The sequence below is a fragment of the Lolium perenne genome, chromosome 3, assembly GCF_019359855.2.
Source record: "Lolium perenne isolate Kyuss_39 chromosome 3, Kyuss_2.0, whole genome shotgun sequence".
In the NCBI taxonomy this organism is placed as follows: domain Eukaryota; kingdom Viridiplantae; phylum Streptophyta; class Magnoliopsida; order Poales; family Poaceae; genus Lolium; species Lolium perenne.
In genome coordinates, this window is record NC_067246.2 from 124,936,718 (window position 1) to 124,954,385 (window position 17,668).

The window sequence follows — 17,668 nt, forward strand, 5'->3', positions numbered from 1 at the left end:
GCAAATATTATTTGGCGTATGGTGTATTTAACTTATAACATTCCTCCACCAGCTAATATTACTAATATGTTTGGTAGATGGCTTAATGGAGTCCGAAAAAATGATAAACATAAAATCAGAATTGGAGTTTCAGCCCTGTGTTGGGTGCTTTGGCGAAGTAGAAAGGATATTATTTTTAACAAACAAACCGGGATCAATTTTTTGCAGGTTATCCGGCGAGCTGCTCATTCAATTCAACAATGGGTTTTCCTTCTCCCATTGGACCAGCGGGAGAATATGGTTACTGGATGCAACCGGATGCTAGTGGTTGCTCAGGACTTCTTTTTTCCATGCTACTGGGTGACGACATCTTAATAGATTAGCAAATGCATAGAGGGCCTGTGTGCCTTATTTTCTATTGACTGATTCATGTAGCCACCTTAGCTGATCCGTGATTGTAGTAAGATTTGTTGGATTTTTGGTACTTTGGATACTTTCGTTAATAAAGCAAGCCGTGTGCATCAATTGATGCAGAGGCTGGGGCGATGCTCCTTTATCTAAAAAAAAGTAGACCTCTAACCAAATAACAAAGTATGCACGCGAGTTCCGAGACGACATTTGGTTGTTGAACCTAGAAATACGAAATGCATATCTGGCCACATGTATATTCTAGGATCTGACCTATAGAATGAGGAAGGCAACAATTTTGTAAAAAAAATTAATTATTATATCTTCTATTTACTTACACTAAAGTAGCCATCTTATGCATTCTAGAAACCCCTACTAAATTAGAGCTCCTTTCATGATATCTAGAAAAAAAAGGTGGCTCCCTCTTCCTTAAAAGAGGTGCTCGATTTTGTCTAGATACATAGGTATATAAAACCCTTCTAGTCATAGATACATCCGTATCTAGAAAAAGTTTAGCAGTTTTTTTCCAAGATAGAGGGAGTACAGAAACACTTAAATATATCTTCAATTCAAGTGAGTGTTACAATTATTCTTTGAAGGCCTACGATTATATTCATTTTTAGTTTTCACTCATGTACAAGAGTTTGGTTTAAGCAAATGTTTTTAAGAAGCTGCCAAAAGGAAACTACTAAACCACTTAATTTGCAATATATGCTTCAAGTTTGATGTAATTGAAAATTTTAATAGTCGATGTAATAATTATGTAACAAGATTTAATGTATCTTTTTAGTTGCATTACTGCATAGTTAATTTTGTTGACTATCATATGTTGATAGAATGGACTTTAATTGTAAAAACTAAAAAAGTTTAGTACAAAAGGATGAGAGTTGTTTCTTGTAACACTGAATTGCAAATTGTGCATGTAAGCGTTGGCCAACATGTGTTTAGGCTGTCATTCTACGCATTAACCACAGTCTTGACACCAACATCCGTGGAGAACAACTCGCATGACCCGGAGCCCAACAACGCTCATGTCGCCAATACGGTATAGCTACCCACCTTGACTAGCAGCAAGGTTGGCCACATCTACCCCAAAATGAGCACTACCATTGCTTTGATACTGGACCTAGCTAATTTCTTGTTGTCAAACTTTTACTTCCCAAAGAACCTTTAAGTTGCATCGGTCATTTTTATTCCCATCTTGCCCAAACTTATGAAATTTGTGCTATTTAAATACCAAGTTTTTTTCCCGAGACTCCAAACCATGGCTGAGGTATTGAGAATTAGTAACTTCTTCAAGGACACACTACTAAAGTGTCTTGAATTGGATACAAAATTTAGATATTGATAACATGTGCCCCACGATAAACTTTTAGATGCACTTTAGCGCAGCGACGCAACTAAAATTCCCTTATTCTCTACCGTGAATGTATCGAGGAAGTTTTTTCTAGAATATCACCGCGCTAGGAAGTTGCCGCGAACTCCCACGTCTTGGCCTCAGCCGCAGCAAATGGGATGTCACTTATGGAAGTGTGTGTGTGGAGCCTTTGGATAAATAGTAATATTGCACATGCAACGCGTATCGACTAATGGACCAAAACAACTTCGCATGCATCTAATTTGCTTTTACAAATATTTATGTGTACAAAAAAAGGCGTAAGGGAATAATCATAGTTTTAAAATGTTTCCGCATAGAAAATATTAAAAAATGAATGGAGGGACAGTGACTGATCGACGCGTGGAAGCAAAGCACTCATCAACCAAAGCAGGTCAGCATGCATGCATCCGTTAACCGTCTGCTGGGCTAACCAAGAATGAATGGGCTTACATGAGAATCCTGCACAAGGTTTCGGAACAAATAATAACGTGGCCGGAGCAGGATGGCCCAAAACAGTATCACAGCCCGGTATGGGCACGGCCCAAGCATATCTGCATGTCGTGGCGCTTATCCTGCCCGCGTCGCGGCGTCTCGGTTTCTCGCGGCCACGTGTGCCGGTAACAGAAGCCTCTCATCCGCTGACGTGGCGACGCGTCCACAGGGTAACGCGTCCACGCAAGCCAGTCTTGTCCGATCTTCTGCTCTGCTCTTGGTCGCCTCGATTGGTCGCCGGCGTTGCATGCCGCCGTGTCGTCGTCGGCGTGCGTTGCTTGCCCAGTCGCCATGCGTTCGTGAACCATCTTTTGGCTGATGGTTTTTGCAATTTTGCTTCTGCACGAGAGTACAATTCGGAGCACATGATTTGAACACTCGAATCACCATTTTTCTTCCAACCGAGCAAAAAAGGGACGATTCCTCTCCCCTCGACCGATCGTAACAAGGATTAGGAACTGTTTTTTTTCATGTGGAAATACTCTAGCTAGCGCTCCAAAAATTCTGACACAATTTATAGGTAGAGGACGTACGTATAAAATGTACGTACATGCTTTTTTTTCAGACTTAAATTCAAAAGTACATGGCTGAGGTAAAATGATTAGTTTCATGCGACAGAATTGAACACCAAAATGAAGGTTTAGTATTTTGGGGAAATAAACTAAGCAATCGAAGAGAGTAAATAGATGAAAGCACCAAAAAAAATCTTGTGTCCAGTGTGTGATTCCGGACAACCACCCTTGATGCCACCTCGATACCAGTGGCGGAGCCAGCATGCAATCAATATGTATACTTAGAAAGATTGTATTTTACTTGTATGTCCTTATGTTATTTAACGTATAATTGATGTTTTATATATGAGCCGACATAAATATTACAAGCCTTTTGCCAAAATAAATGGGTGTATATTTAATTATTTATACATGCATGTACCCATGTAGTTTCGTCCATGCTTAGTAGCAAATGTTGCTTTCCTCAAAGAATAATGAGGTCATGTTTGCATACACACTCCATATATAAAACATCTGGAAGTAATGTAAATAACATAGGAGGAGCCACAAACTACAAATAGAAAACCAAATATAACAACAAAAAATACACTAGTACGTCTTGATAACATGACACATACTTGGTGAATAAATACTTTTTTTTTCTCAGAGTGTGAAGTTTAGCAAAATTAAATCACTAGTGCAGAGAGCCTAGCTTCTTAATTTTGTACAAGAACATAGACAATCCTAATATGCTTGGAGTAAATATACAATCACATCACCTGTCATACATAACTCCATGACTCGTGATGTGATTGTATGACAGGTGCCATAACTAAAATTATGGTATTTTCCTCCTAAAATTATTGTGACTTAAGTGTCATTGTGCGGTAGGGGTCTTCTTTAGAATCTTGCATACACCATTTTTATACACGAGTCAGTCCAAACTACTACGAGGTTAGATGTATTTGCTAATCGATTTCATTATAGTACATTGATTGAAAGGAATTTAATTAATAAATAGTAATGCAATGTCATTTTTAAGCTATATATGTCAGGCGATCATTTATTTGTATATAAACAAAACCACATCGATGGAAACACATAAAAAACACATGAACTTTTTGAAAGATTATATGCTTGCTATTGTTGTCATGTAAACAAAGGAAAACTCCATGAGGTTGAACTGAAACTTTTGTTGAGGATTGCAACCATAGCCACATTTGATTTTCCTTAGTTGTACAATTAATTTCAAACAAGTTTACGCACAATAGTATAAGGTATAAAAAAATCCTCCAAAATTCCTAAATATGAATCAAATAAGCCCTTAAAAAATCAGTAGAAAATCCTGCGGACTTTTTTTTTGTAAAGAATTTTTTTGTTTGGTTCAAACAAAGTATCATCTCCCTTGAAAGGTTCGTCTGGAATTCAACACACCATGAAGTAAAATTCATGTGCTTTCTCTGGGTTCTGTGTTCTAGCTTATGCTCTCAAAGAAGGTTTGATCACTACGTGTTCCTTTCCTATGCATTGTTGCTCAGTTAGATTAGTTGACATATACAAATAAGTCAAATTAGTTTTGGCTTAGATTTTTATTGAGTTTATTATTTTGCGGTATAGCCACGGTCAATGGTTTGTATTTTCACGCTTCGTTTGTTATTTTCCATACAGTACACAAGTAATACATGCTCAACAAGAAACCATTCCATGAAGTCAAATATGTTGCTATTTGAATTATGAAAAATTGGAAGATGTAAAACTGCACGGGACCGATGTATAGTATGGTTGGATGGATAGAAACAGTGGGAAACCCGTGTACAAATTCAAACGAAAACAACCCCACTGCAAAATGCCAAAACGATCGCCGAGATGAAGCACGCAAGCAAAGAGATTTTTCTTTCCCTCCCTCTTTCTTCCCCACAAACCAAACTATCCCCTCCGACCTCCATGGCCATGGCTCCACCTATATAGGACCTCTCCACCGCCCATGCCTCCATCTCTCTCCTCTCCTCTCTCTCATTGCCGCCTCACCTGCGCCAGCCGCGCTATTCCCAACGGTGAACTCGTGCGCCGCGATACAGCCGCAAAAGCCTTAACCGCGCGCGCGCCGCGGAGCCCAAGATCGAGGAGAGAGAGGGAGGAAGAGGTTTGGACTCGGTAGCGCGCGCGGCGCCATGGACGCCCTGAGGTTTCTTGGCGGCGTGCGGCCCGCCGCGCCGCCGCAGGCTCCGGTCGCGCCGCCGCCGGTGCAGCGGCAGCCGCGTGCCGCCATGCCGCGCATGTGGCCGCGCGGCGGCGAAGTTCGCGGCGAGGAAGCCGGGACGAGGCCCGACGCGGCGGAGGATCGGAAGCAGGGCAACTGGGTGCTGCAGATGCTGCGGGTGCAGCCGCGGTGGGCGGATGAGGCGGACGCCGAGGCAGGTGGCGGCGGCGGCGGACGCAGGGGAATACAGGAGGATGAGGATCCGGCGGACGTCGTCGGAGGCGAGAGGTGCGCGTCGTGCGGCGGTGGAGGCGAGGACGAAGGCTGCCCCGTGGGGACGGATGAGCACGACGGCGAGGTGTTCGACCGCGCGTCCTTCTCGAGGCTCCTTCGCAAGGTGTCCATCGACGACGCCAAGGAGTACTCCAGGATGTCCTACCTCTGCAACATCGCCTACATGATCCCCAAAATACAGGTACCATCATTGCAGCATTGCCAAGTTACATCCATTCTCCCTCCCTGTTTAATCACAGTCAGTCGTGAATTCCCCGTTCGTGAAGATTATAGTTCCTTTCAGTAATTTGCTCATGCTCTAAATTTCCACATTGCTGCCGCCGATTGTGGTATTTTTAGGAATATAAAGCTAAATTTAGCCTGTTTTGGAAGACGGTGAAGTACTACTAATTTTACTGTTCTGTAAACTGTGCTTCGCCACTCCCACCCTTTGGGATTCTGGCCCCAAATTTGGGACCCCTTTCTAGTAGAACATTTTGAGCTATGTCCATGGTTTCCATTTGTCTTTCGTTGTCCAACAATTGTCACTTGGCTTAAGCTGCTCTTGGATGATGTTATTCATCTCTCTCTGATGTAAACTCATTGCTCCCTTCTCGTCCATGTCAGCCAAAATGTCTCCGCCGGTACAGCTTGCAGTTTGTGACAACATCAGTGCAAGAGAAGGACAGAGCTAATCCTGATCGGAAACAAGAGCAGGGCACTGAGAAAGGTGAAGCTCCAGATAGAAAATCTGAAGTTGTCAAGAATGCTGTGCTGGAGAGCAAGGAGGAAAAAGGAAATGGACCGATGATAAACCCTTTTGGTGCATACCAAGTCATGGCATCTGCTGCGTCGTATGTGCATTCCCGTGCGATGGGCATCAACCCATTTGGTTCCAGGAGTAATGGTGACAGTGGTCCAACCATCATGGCCATTGTGAATGGTGAGAACGGCGAAGGTTTAACCTTGGACGAAGCCTCATTTGTGGCCACAACAAATTCAGTAACTTCCATGGTTGCCGCCAAGGAAGAAACAAGACAAGCTGTCGCAGATGATCTGAATTCTTCAAGATCATGTCCCTCTGAATGGTTTATTTGTGATGATGATAAAGGCAGCACAAGATACTTTGTAGTACAGGTAGGACTCTTTCCTGATACCTCATGTGCTTCTATCCTAGCATATTAGTTGATCCTGCAGCTTATCTTGTTTATTTTATTGGCAGGGCTCAGAGTCGATCGCTTCTTGGCAGGCGAACCTACTATTTGAACCCGTCAAATTTGAGGTATGCTACTAGTTAAGATGGAAACAGTTTATCGTGTTGGCACTCAATCATTTTAACATCTTCAGCTTCATTTAGTTATTATGCATTATGGATATACCAAACAAATTCAACGATAAGCAATTGAAGGAACAGGACAGACATTTTTTAATCTCTATACATTTGTTATGCGCCGCAGGGACTGGATGTGCTCGTTCACAGGGGAATATACGAAGCTGCCAAGGGAATGTATCACCAAATGCTGCCATATGTCAGATCACACTTGAGAACTTATGGTAAATCTGCATCATTGCGATTCACTGGGCATTCTCTTGGTGGAAGTCTGGCTTTGCTTGTGAATCTTATGTTATTGATGAGAGGGGAGGCACCTATTGCGTCATTGTTGCCTGTTATAACATTTGGTGCCCCGTGCATCATGTGCGGCGGTGACCACTTACTCAGTAAACTTGGGTTGCCGAAAAGTCATGTGCAATCGATCACAATGCACCGCGATATTGTTCCTCGAGTATTCTCATGCAACTATCCCGACCATGTCGCCAACATTCTGAAGCTTGCCAATGGGAATTTCCGCAGTCACCCATGCCTTACAAACCAGGTACGCTCAGGTCTGATGACCTATTTATTTTGAACACACATGGTAAATCAGTCTTCTAAATGTACGCGATAGATATTTCCTGTACTAAACAAACAATAGAGGCCCACGACTGCATTCTTGTTGTTGTAACCCTTTCTCTGTAATTCAATGCAGAAACTGTTGTATGCCCCAATGGGGGAAGTCCTGATCTTGCAGCCGGACAAGCGGCTATCCCCACACCACCACCTTCTCCCACAGGACAGCGGCATCTACCACCTGGGCGACTCAGCGGGCATCTCCCTGAAACAGCTCGAGTCTGCCCTGTCGGCCTTCTTAAACTCCCCGCACCCGCTGGATATCCTCAAGGATGGTGGCGCCTACGGCCCCAAGGGGACGGTGTACCGTGACCATGACGTGAACTCGTACCTGCGGTCGGTGCGCGGCGTGGTGCGCAAGGAGGTGCGGCGCCTCCGTGAGGTGGAGCGGGAGCGGTGGCAGCTCCTGCTGTGGTGGCCGCTCGCCGTGCACGGCATGCTGACCAGCGGCATCGGCAAAGGGTGGTTCGGCGAGGTCGCGGACGCCGTGGCGACAGGAGGGCGGGAGACGGCGAGGAGGCTCCAGCAGCACGCGTCCCAGCTGTTGATGTTCCTGGTCCCGGTGAAGCTGCTCGTGCTGGGGGCTCTCCTGGCCATTAGATTGCGGTCCTAGATGGTAGGGTGATCCGTTCGTTTCGTTCGTTTGCACAGCGGTACATGATTCTTTTGTCCGAGCTGGAACACGCGTCGTGATCAGAATGCTCGGATGCTAGCTGCCTGTTTTAAAAGGTCCATCGATCAGCAAAGTGTATGTATAGCTCCTCTAACAGAAAGTCTCAGATTAGACAAAAGTCCCATCAACAAAGTTGGAACTAGCATGATCTCTTATCGTCGTTGCCTCATGTGTTTCTGATCTATTTGCGGCTTTGCCCCAGCTTATGAGGCAAAAGGAGGTTGAGCTGTACGAGATTATCTCATACTTCATGCTAAAATGTAGTACCTAGGTAGTAGTACTGAACTTGTAACAGGAGTGAGTTAGTCGGCAGTTGCCAAAAACCTGCATTACGTACGTACGTGGTCATGGACTTATCGTTTAGGCATTGCTTGACTAGCAAGGAGCCACAAAGGAGTAGACTTGAGTAGTTGTCCAATTCTCCAGGTTTGGTGTACGTTCAGACAGGGAGGGAGGACAGGTACCCTGTTTTCTTTGACAAGCAACATGCAGTCGATGCGAATAGTGTAAACCATGGTAAGAGGTTGACGAATTGCGTTGCTTTCTGCTGTGGTTCCCGTGTAGTACTCCGTACCTAGTTTGTTTTGAAACTTCAATGTATGTATAACCGTAGAACATGTAGTAGAGTAGTGGAGTGACGGAAACAGGCAAGAAAAGCACTCGTCGCTTCCTCCCAATTTTAGGCGAGCGCACCAATCGGGCCACGGTTACCGTTCCCGAACTGAGCGGCGATCTCGAAAGGGGAGATCTTCTCCTCCGAACCCCATTCCAGTCGCGTGCATTGATCGATCAGAGCTCCGCCACATGACGATCGATCCGACGGAAAGCGACGAGCGCATCAGCTTAGAAAGTTCCAGACGGAAGAGCCGCTCGTCGATCCGTCAACCGTCAAGCTCGGTCGGCCGGCGATCGACGACGGGAAACCCCGGCTCTCTTTCCTTTGTGTATTTTTTTGGTCTCGCGGTTGCGCCTGGGAACGTTCGCCGGCGCGCGCGCGGGTGGCGACAAGCGCGGGGGTCGGCGTCAAGCGGCCGGTGGTGCCGATCCGGCCACCTGGGCGATCCCATCCCATCCATGGGATTCTCGTCTAACTTTTTGGCCTGGCCGCGGTTGAACGGGAGAACGTCCGCTCCGGTCTGTCTGTGTCTGTGGTGGAGGACGACGGGGGAGACCGACACGCCCAAGCAAGGCTAAGATCCAGTCCCAGCCGGCCGCCGGCCGGCGAGTGCGAAACTTGCACGGGATACACGCTCGTATTTGTCCTTTTCCGCTTCTAACCACAAGGAGTGGCCGAGGGTAAGAGACGATCGGTTGCGTTTGTGAAATGCATGGAGACTTTTGACGAGACCGAGGAAAACCACCAATAACGTTTTTTACCGTCTTAATAATTTTGTTCAAGTTACTTCATTAAGAAAATAGTCCCAGGGTTTGCAACGGCAAGCCTTTGATCAACGATTACTGTATTAAGATGCAACTTTTGTGATGTAAAATTACCGCCATAAAAACTACTCTCTCCGATCCATAATGTTGTCGCTGATTTACTACAAAGGTGCACTAAACCAACGGACACTTATTATGGATCGGAGGAAGTAGTAATATTTTGGAATAAGAATTTAATGATATCAATATTGTGCTACATGAAATATATGCCAATAGTAGAGTAATTAGTGATAAAAAAATACGGAGTAATCTAAAATGGAGGAAGCATAAACATCAAAGTACCTAATAAATACATTATAAAAAATATTACATACTAGTAGATGTAGTGATAGCGATGCCTGGCTGTGTTGTATATGTTCACATTTTATCCTACAAACAAAATCGGCCAAACTTGCAAAAAATGTTGAGTAAAGAGGGAGGGCGGACTGACAGAGTACTCCCTATTGCTAGATAAAAGAAATGTTATGTTAGCAAAAATAAAAATTCACAACCTTGAATAGAAACGGATAGCCTCGCAAATCACAATGTTCATTAGATCTTATCTTCAGAAATTGTAGACAACCGAAGGTTAAGTGGCATAGACTTCGTTGTGTGTTGCAACTTGCAACATGCGGTCGGATGGCTTTAGCTTTGACACGAGTGAATTCTAGCATACCACATAAGGATGTCCCTAACTGAGATTAAACTGAAAAAAAAAACAAATTGGAAAAACCAAAAACGGAAATGGAATTACGGTCACTGTTCCTTTTAGTTATCTTTACATGCAGTTAGTGAAACAGCTATGTGGCTTTTGGTTAATTAGGTAATGTGATTAGGTAATGTGATATATAATTTTGTTGACTTTCATTTTGTTTATATGGGTTACTTTGGTTATTCGGGGTGTTATGCCTGTTAAATTTAGTCTACTATGGTTATTTTGGAACATCTAACCATAAAAGTGATTTAATATTTTGCGCCAACGTTAGTTTGTTACTTTTGTTATCACTGAAACCAACTGAAATACTTTATTTCTGGAGTACTGAAACCAATGTAGGGTTCTTTTGCTTCAGAAAGAGTGCAATGCACATCCCGAAATTTGCTCCTTTTGTAATGCATGATCACAATGCACCCTAGGGAGCTCATTGCCAACTTTTGTATTGCTATGCCTAATGCCTGGATGATCACAAAACTATCTCGTTCTCTTGCAAGAGAATCGATGTTATTCTGCTTCTTGCCGCCTTAGCTCTCACTCACTATAGTGCGCGCATGACTGCATGAGTACCAGTGTGTCCTGTTCTTGTTTTTTTTCTTTTCTTTTTCTCCTCCATTTTTTTTCAACACTTGTAAAATATGCACACTGTTTTTACTCATAGCTCTTCAATCTGGTCTATCCTTTTTATGGGTCTCAAGTCTTAGCATACAACCGGCTAGGAATGAACATGAGTAGCCCGATCTACGACACATTACTGTCACTGTCAGCTTACAATTCCATCACCACAACCTAGAAACAGAAATGTACTGAACTAACAAATGTGGAAGCCTCCGATGATCCAAAACCTCAAAGGTGCAAGTTGGGTTTGATCTTCCTTTCTCTCTGAGGGAAGGAAAAGTTGAGTTCGATCATCACAACCCAGGAATGCAAACTCCAAAGGAAAATGATTGTAAACCCCCGGGGGATCTGGCGCGTGACAGCCTCCTGCTTCCTGGCCGTCCATCGCGCGGACGAGCACCGCACTCACGCGGACGCCTCCTGGCCACGCATATGTGTGGGACCCACCTAGGCCTTATCTTCCCCTTCCTTCTTTCCTTTTCCTTCTCTCCATGGACCGGACACTGCTGTTGTTCACCGATCTCCGCCGGCCCTCTCACCCACCAACCTCCGCCGCCGGCAAACGAGCTAGGACGCTGGATTATACCTGCCGCCGGCCCGGCTCCAAGCTCGCGCGTGCCGGCCCGGCTCGTCGGACGCCGCCTCCCCCGACCTTCTCCTCCAGCAGCTGCCCTGCGCTCGTCGCCGGCCGCCTCCCGCAGCTCTCGCTCCCTCCTAAGGCTCCACGGCGTGCTGCCGTGCTTCACCTGCCCTGCGCGCGGCCGCCGCCTTCCCCGACCAAATCCTACTGCAGCCGCCGCCTCCCCCACGCGCGGTCGTCGGTTCCCCTGACTTCCGGCATGTGCAACCCTCCGGGGTCGACGTCGCCCAAGGTCCTGGACATGGCTGCTGCTGCAAGGCGAGGCGGGGCTTGCTACAAGGGCGGCCGAGCCGCCGTTCTCCCGCGCCTCCCTCTCGTCGGTGTTCGCCCATGCCGTCGCGCCGCCTACCTCCTCCTGCAGCCACCCCATCGTTGTCGCCGGCCGCCTCCGAGCTGCTACCTTATGGGCGACGGGCGTTGCTACATGAGACTGGCGGAGTTGCTGCCGGCGGCCATCGAAGTTGCTGTCATGGGCGACGGCCGTTGCTACCGGGAGTTTGCTGACTTAGGGCTCTAGCGTTAGCATAAATTTTTTGATACAACATTTTTGCTACATTCGTATATTTTTTTTGATACAACTTTTCTACGATTTTGCTACAATTGTATAATATGTTTGCTATGTTGTCTCCGGCGATGTCTCCGGGCGATATCTCCGGTGAGTTCTCCGGCGATGTCTCCGACGATTTTCATTTTTGCTACATTAGCACATTTTTTTGCTACGTGGTCTCCGGCGAGGTCTCCGGCAAGGTCTCCGGCGAGCCCAGCCGTTTTATTTTCTTTTCTGAACGAACCGTTTTTTGCTTCAGTCATTTGCTGCCGGGGGTGATTTTTTGCTACCGGAGGTGTTTTTTTGCTACATGCAAATCTAACCGTTAAAATGGTTGATCCGACGGCAGGGGACCCGGGGGCTGGGGAATCAGATCCCCCGGGGGACGCCCAGCACTTTCCAACTCCAAATGCGACTTCACCTTACTGTTTCTGTCTTCAGTCCAGATGGAGGCCTTTGCTTGTTGTGCATGCAACCAGGTGTAGGAGAAAGTTTCTAGAAGATCGAGTGGTGTTCGGATAGGAATTCCGAACGGAAAAACGACAGCCATTTTTTTGTTCAATTATTATGGAACGGAGCAAGTACTTATCTGCACTTTTTTTTTTCTTTCTAAATGAATACACTTCCCTTTTTGTCTGGACTGTACTGATAATAGTACATTGCTCTACCCGGGGAGAAAAGATGGATTACACTGAAAAATGTTTAACAGACCCGGTTGTTTTAGATGGACAAGGTTAGGCAGAAGTTTCAAGAATCGCAGACCAACGGTAGCAGCAAAATTCAACAGGTAACAGACATTTCACTAGCTGAGACGACAGATTGCATTAGCAGAAATACTTGCCACGTTACCGTAACAGACATTTCACTAGCTGAGACGACAGATTGCATTAGCAGAAATACTTGCCACGTTACAAATGATCCCAGAAACCTCACAGTCAGTAATAAAATCACCACAAACAATCATATAAATAGACCCCGCCATAGATCTTAGGACAATCATCAACTTACAGGCTTCTTCCAGAGCAGCAAGAGTGCCAGAGTGAGGAGAGTGATGAAGAACCAACCCTGATTACTGCCGCTGACAGCAGGAAGGGTGCATGACATACAGGAGACGAAAAATTGCCATGCTGTGATCAACATGGCGGAATCCTGCCTCCTGGAACACCTCGTTTTCGAGAAGGTTGCAACACCGGTACAACGCCGGTTGCAATTGGAACACCTCGTCTTCAAGAAGGTTGCAACACTGGCACAAATACATTGCCAGAACAAGCTGGCAAACGCCAAGGCTTTTCACCCGAGACCTCAAAATCCGACGTCATTCGATCAAAAGAATGAATGACAAACCTTCACCAGCAGGCTGCTCATCAGGAGCCGGAACAGTGAATAATAATCGCAGAAATGGAAACTACTATCGGGCAGTGGCGGATCCACACTTGAGCTGTGTAGTCAAATGACTACACAGTTTTTCAACAATACAAACTAAATGTGTGCAAAAAATAATTAAAAATTTATATAAATACATGTATTTGACTACACAACATTATGCTGACCACAATGTGTTGTTGTCCTGGCTCCGCCACTGCTATCGGGCCAACATGGAGTCATCGGACACCAGTGAACACTCACACGAGGGCGCCACACTGTCTGCCATCCACCGCTAGGACGACAGCAACAGCATTCTCTTACACAGCTGAAGGTGTCCAAGAAGGGAAACAGCTAGGGTTAGGCAAATGGGATGCGGCTGGCTGGTGAACCATGGGAAACAGCTAGGGTTAGAGAAATGGGATGCGGCTGGCTGGTGAACCCTCCTAGGTTTTCTAGTTCATTCATGTGGTTACACCAGCCAGTGTATGTCTACCAGTTGGTAATAGACATTTCAGTCTAAGTTGGTAATAAATATCTCACAGGTAGAGATGCCAGATCACATTAGCTGAAATACTTCCCATGTCTACAGATGATCTCAGCAACCACATTGTAACTAATAGAACCATCTTACACACGAACAATCAAAAAAATAGAAACCCCGCCACATATCTATGAGTAACATCAACTTACAAGTTTTCCCTACCACTAAGAAAGACTTTCTCTTACAGCTGCAGGTTTCTCCAAAGCATCAGGAGAGTGACAAAGTACCAAACCTGAACATTGCCACTGAAGACAGCAGGAAGACCTTTCACTTGATGTACTGAGACATCCATTTGAACCCTTCGCCATAGCCCATCTTGCGGACAATGCTGCACATGAAGACCTCCAGGGGCCTCACGTTCGAATCGGATAGGTTCACATTGCCCTTCCCAGTGGTGAAGTTGCTCAGTCCAAGGTAGTAGCGCAGCTCCTCCTCGGATGCTGCGATGGGTATGTCGATCTTGTTGCCCAGTACAAGGAAAGGCACCTTCGCTAGGGAGTCATCTGAAAGAAGGCCGTCGAGCTCCTTTTTTGACTCTGCGAACCGCTCCTTGTCAGCAGCGTCCACCAAGTAAACAACAGCATCAACCTATCAGACAGATTAATAATTAAAAGAAGCCGACAGAATAATATGGCAACATACAAAATCAAAACTACAAATATTCACAGGTTACTACCAACAGCCTGGACTAGTATTCAACAGAGGGAAAAGTGGCAGTAGCGTTCATCTATTTGGATTAAATCTGAGTAATAAACAGCCATTTCCGTACATGAAAGGCGAGTCCACTCCAGTATGACTGAAATGTGATTTTCATAACAAGGTAAAAGTGTTCACTTGTTGTGTTTGTTAGCATTTAATCATTCAAATAGGATAACCTTGTAATCTGCACAGAGATGTGAACAGTGAAGCAGTGCACGAGATGGTTCTCTTGCATGGCGGTCAGTGTGGTGAAATGTGAAATTGCTCATTCTAATCTACTGCATGGTGAAATGGCTGTTTTTCCATCTCTGTAATTCAAATGGATAGAAGAGTATACATTCCAACCATTTCCAGCTATCCTGGATACATTAGCGTGTTAATTATTTATGGGGAAAGAAAATACAATAGAAAATAGCCAAACAAAGAGGCAAACAATCCACAAATTCATGACAACACTGCCAATAGTCACTTACGTACCCAACTCTCCTAACAGCCATATACCAAAGATAGATAAGCTGCACATAGTCACTTAACTACTCTACTGTATTATCAGCCACATACCATGGACATAAAAGCTTTCGCTTACTAACTACTTCCTGTCTTTCTCTATATCTCCACTCTTAAACAAGCAAAACATCAAAACCACACAATTTGTGATCATCAAACTTAGATTTTAACATCTCAACCGAACTTCCAACATTTTCACAATACAAAAAACTTCCCACAGGCAATCAAAAAGGAGTTAGATCGAGATCTGAAGCACAATATTGTTAAAAATAACCATCCACATAAGCCTTGAAGAGGACAACGATGTAAGTACTCTAGTACATCCTTTCAAAATTTCAATGAGCAAGCGTGGCATTAACAAAAACAAAAAAAACAAGCAAGATAAGATAATAAAGTTCCAAGCAGCATTTCCAGATTTATCATTCACTTAACAATCCCAGACGATTATAAACCACAACACATGAAAATTCATGATTGCGAAGTCCTTAGGCAATAGAGCACAATTCATAGTGTGTTTAAGTCTTCTACAGTTATGCATCAGCACATTTGAGACAATAGTGAACTAGTAGTGCCCAAATTTAGAACTATTAGTCTATTACACATAAGTGAAGATAAAAATCATTTCTGGAGCAGTTATAGTCTGTGTGCTGGAAGAAAATCTGATGGAATTTGGAAAGGTATCATTTGGGTAGAACAGTTAACTTAGTATGTGGGCACAGTTGCAATGTCAATTCTCTTTTCTGGGGGAACTGTCATAAAGGAAATGGAGTGGTGATCGAACCTATTTGGAGTTCACGACTTAACATACCATGAGACATGCAATTTCAGATTAAACTTTGGTGAATACAGGTTAAATATGCCCAGGACACATGACTGATAGCTGAATGCTCCCAACAAGGAGAGCTGGAAAGATCAAAATCCCATGTATGATCCCTTGACTGCAGCAAGGCTCTCAAAATACTGGTGAAGTTGTCCTATCCACATCCACCAGTAGAAGTTTTTTATGTATACCCTACAGGTAAACTCAGCTCAATAGACAGTTTTTATGCAAGAACAGGACCCTGTGCTAAATCTTGGACATCTTTCAAGCCTTGTACATATTTAGCCAAAAAGAACTCTAGACCAGTATCAGTATTTCTGGACAGCTTTGCAAACATACCACCCAGGTTCCACATATTACCACCTAACAACAGAAAAATGGACCACAGAGTCTTTAGGTGTTTAGTTGGTAATAAAGTGGGGAATATGTGTTTGTACATTCAAAATGTCTAGTGACACATTACATGAGCGATTGTCCGTAAGCAAGAACTGTCTATCACTATCTACAAATTGGTGGATTTGGTCCATCTGGTGGACATTCTGCTCTGTTAAGTAAACCCTTGCTAGGAAATAGATTCTCTCTCTTTGGTTCATATGGCTTTTGCAGAGTGATGTTAGGAAGCTTTGTAAGTTTCAGTTGGCCAGGAAATCTACACAACTCTCTGGCCCTCTATCATCTGAATAACATTAACACTGATATCAATTTCGGTAAGGTGGCTGCAATTATAACCATTATTATATTTTATGCTTGGATAGAGACCTATAACCCTCCATTCAAGATTGGTCAACTGTCAATCTAGAGGACTAACAAACAGAGCTGGAGTAACCTGTGGCATTTTCAGAATCACCATGAACAGCCGGCAAAAAATTGATAACTAGCATCGGCAGCATCCCTAGTTATCAATTTGATGAAGACTAAGCGGTTAAATTATGATAAATTATGCTTGCTCTACCGGCAAGATGCCCCCTTTACCTCAGCTAATCAGATTATATCCCTGATCAGAGATACTCCTCGTGCTTAAACACAATCTCTTGGTTTCACTCAACACAGGAACTGCTTTCGGTCAAGATCTCGTAGCATGTGCACAAAGATGAACTCCTAACCGTAAGTAAAGAAGCAGAGAGCAAGAAGAAGTAAAGGTAACCTTGGCGTAGTAGTCCTTCCAGACACGGCGTGCGATCTGGTGGCCGCCTAGATCGAAGGTCTTGAACTTGATCTGCCCGATGCTCAGCTCCTCCGACGTAGGGTACTGCGTCGGCTGGTGCTGCACAAGCCGCTGCCATCCAATCCAGAGTACAAACACACCAGTCAGACCAAATCAAGAATCGCTAGGGAGGAGAGGAGAAGAGAAGATGAGATTCCGCTCTCTCGCGGATCAAAAGGATAGAAGAGACAGACCTCGTCCTTGAGCATGTGGAGGAGGGTGGTCTTGCCGGCGTTGTCGAGACCGAGGAAGAGGATCTTGGCCTCCTTCTGCCACAGCCCCAGCGACGCCAGCACCCCGTAGAACCAATCCACAAGAAACATCTTTGCCCCTCCTCTTCTCCGGCGATCTCCTCCTATTCCTCTTCACAACGTCACCCCAATCTCCCTCCCTCTTGCTCGCTCGCTCGCTAGCCTCCTTTGCGTCGGAGAGAAATTTATCTTTCCCTTCTCTCTTCTTCCTGTGGGCTGTGCCGCCGTGGTTATATGTTGTGTTCTAGATTCTTCGCTGGCGCGGCGTGCACTTTCTTCTGGAAGAATGTAATCTGTTTATTCCATTTTCTAATTAAATCCTCCTACTTAAGATTTTTCAACAAAACACCACCATTTTGCGCTTTGACACATACTGTATACCCACAACTTTGGGTCATTAACAGGCGGAGCATCAGCCTTCAAAAAAAAAAAAAAAAAAAAAAAAAAAAAAAAAAAAACAGGTGGAGCATCACATCAGGTGAAAACTATGCTAAACACTAAAG

The 17,668-nt window shown here is 44.7% G+C and overlaps 2 protein-coding genes across 2 annotated transcripts; one reads left to right on the forward strand and one right to left on the reverse strand.

Annotated features, from left to right (window-relative positions):
- Window positions 1-4,626: 4,626 nt before the first annotated feature.
- LOC127342294 (phospholipase A1 PLIP2, chloroplastic) lies at window positions 4,627-8,002 on the forward strand. Its single transcript, XM_051368225.2, has 5 exons — window positions 4,627-5,423; window positions 5,849-6,358; window positions 6,444-6,503; window positions 6,679-7,095; window positions 7,249-8,002. The coding sequence occupies exons 1-5, from the start codon at window positions 4,920-4,922 to the stop codon at window positions 7,780-7,782; spliced, it is 2,025 nt and encodes a 674-aa protein (XP_051224185.1). The 5' UTR covers window positions 4,627-4,919; the 3' UTR covers window positions 7,783-8,002.
- Window positions 8,003-13,664: 5,662 nt separating this feature from the next.
- LOC127342297 (small COPII coat GTPase SAR1A) lies at window positions 13,665-17,422 on the reverse strand. The gene is made up of 3 exons (XM_051368227.2): window positions 17,109-17,422; window positions 16,855-16,986; window positions 13,665-14,272 (listed from the first exon to the last, which is right to left on the reverse strand). Exons 1-3 carry the CDS (start codon window positions 17,235-17,237, stop codon window positions 13,952-13,954), a joined length of 582 nt encoding a protein of 193 aa, XP_051224187.1. The 5' UTR covers window positions 17,238-17,422; the 3' UTR covers window positions 13,665-13,951.
- Between the last annotated feature and the right edge of the window lie 246 nt (window positions 17,423-17,668).

Excerpts from the sequence above, each read along its gene's own strand:
- LOC127342294 (XM_051368225.2), top strand. The coding sequence starts at position 4,920 with ATGGACGCCCTGAGGTTTCTTGGCGGCGTGCGGCCCGCCGCGCCGCCG. Across the intron at positions 6,504-6,678 it reads TTGAACCCGTCAAATTTGAG|GGACTGGATGTGCTCGTTCA; the intron begins GTATGCTACTAG and ends TATGCGCCGCAG. Across the intron at positions 7,096-7,248 it reads ACCCATGCCTTACAAACCAG|AAACTGTTGTATGCCCCAAT; the intron begins GTACGCTCAGGT and ends AATTCAATGCAG.
- LOC127342297 (XM_051368227.2), bottom strand. The coding sequence starts at position 17,237 with ATGTTTCTTGTGGATTGGTTCTACGGGGTGCTGGCGTCGCTGGGGCTG. Across the intron at positions 16,987-17,108 it reads TCCACATGCTCAAGGACGAG|CGGCTTGTGCAGCACCAGCC; the intron begins GTCTGTCTCTTC and ends ATTGGATGGCAG. Across the intron at positions 14,273-16,854 it reads GGAAGGACTACTACGCCAAG|GTTGATGCTGTTGTTTACTT; the intron begins GTTACCTTTACT and ends TCTGTCTGATAG.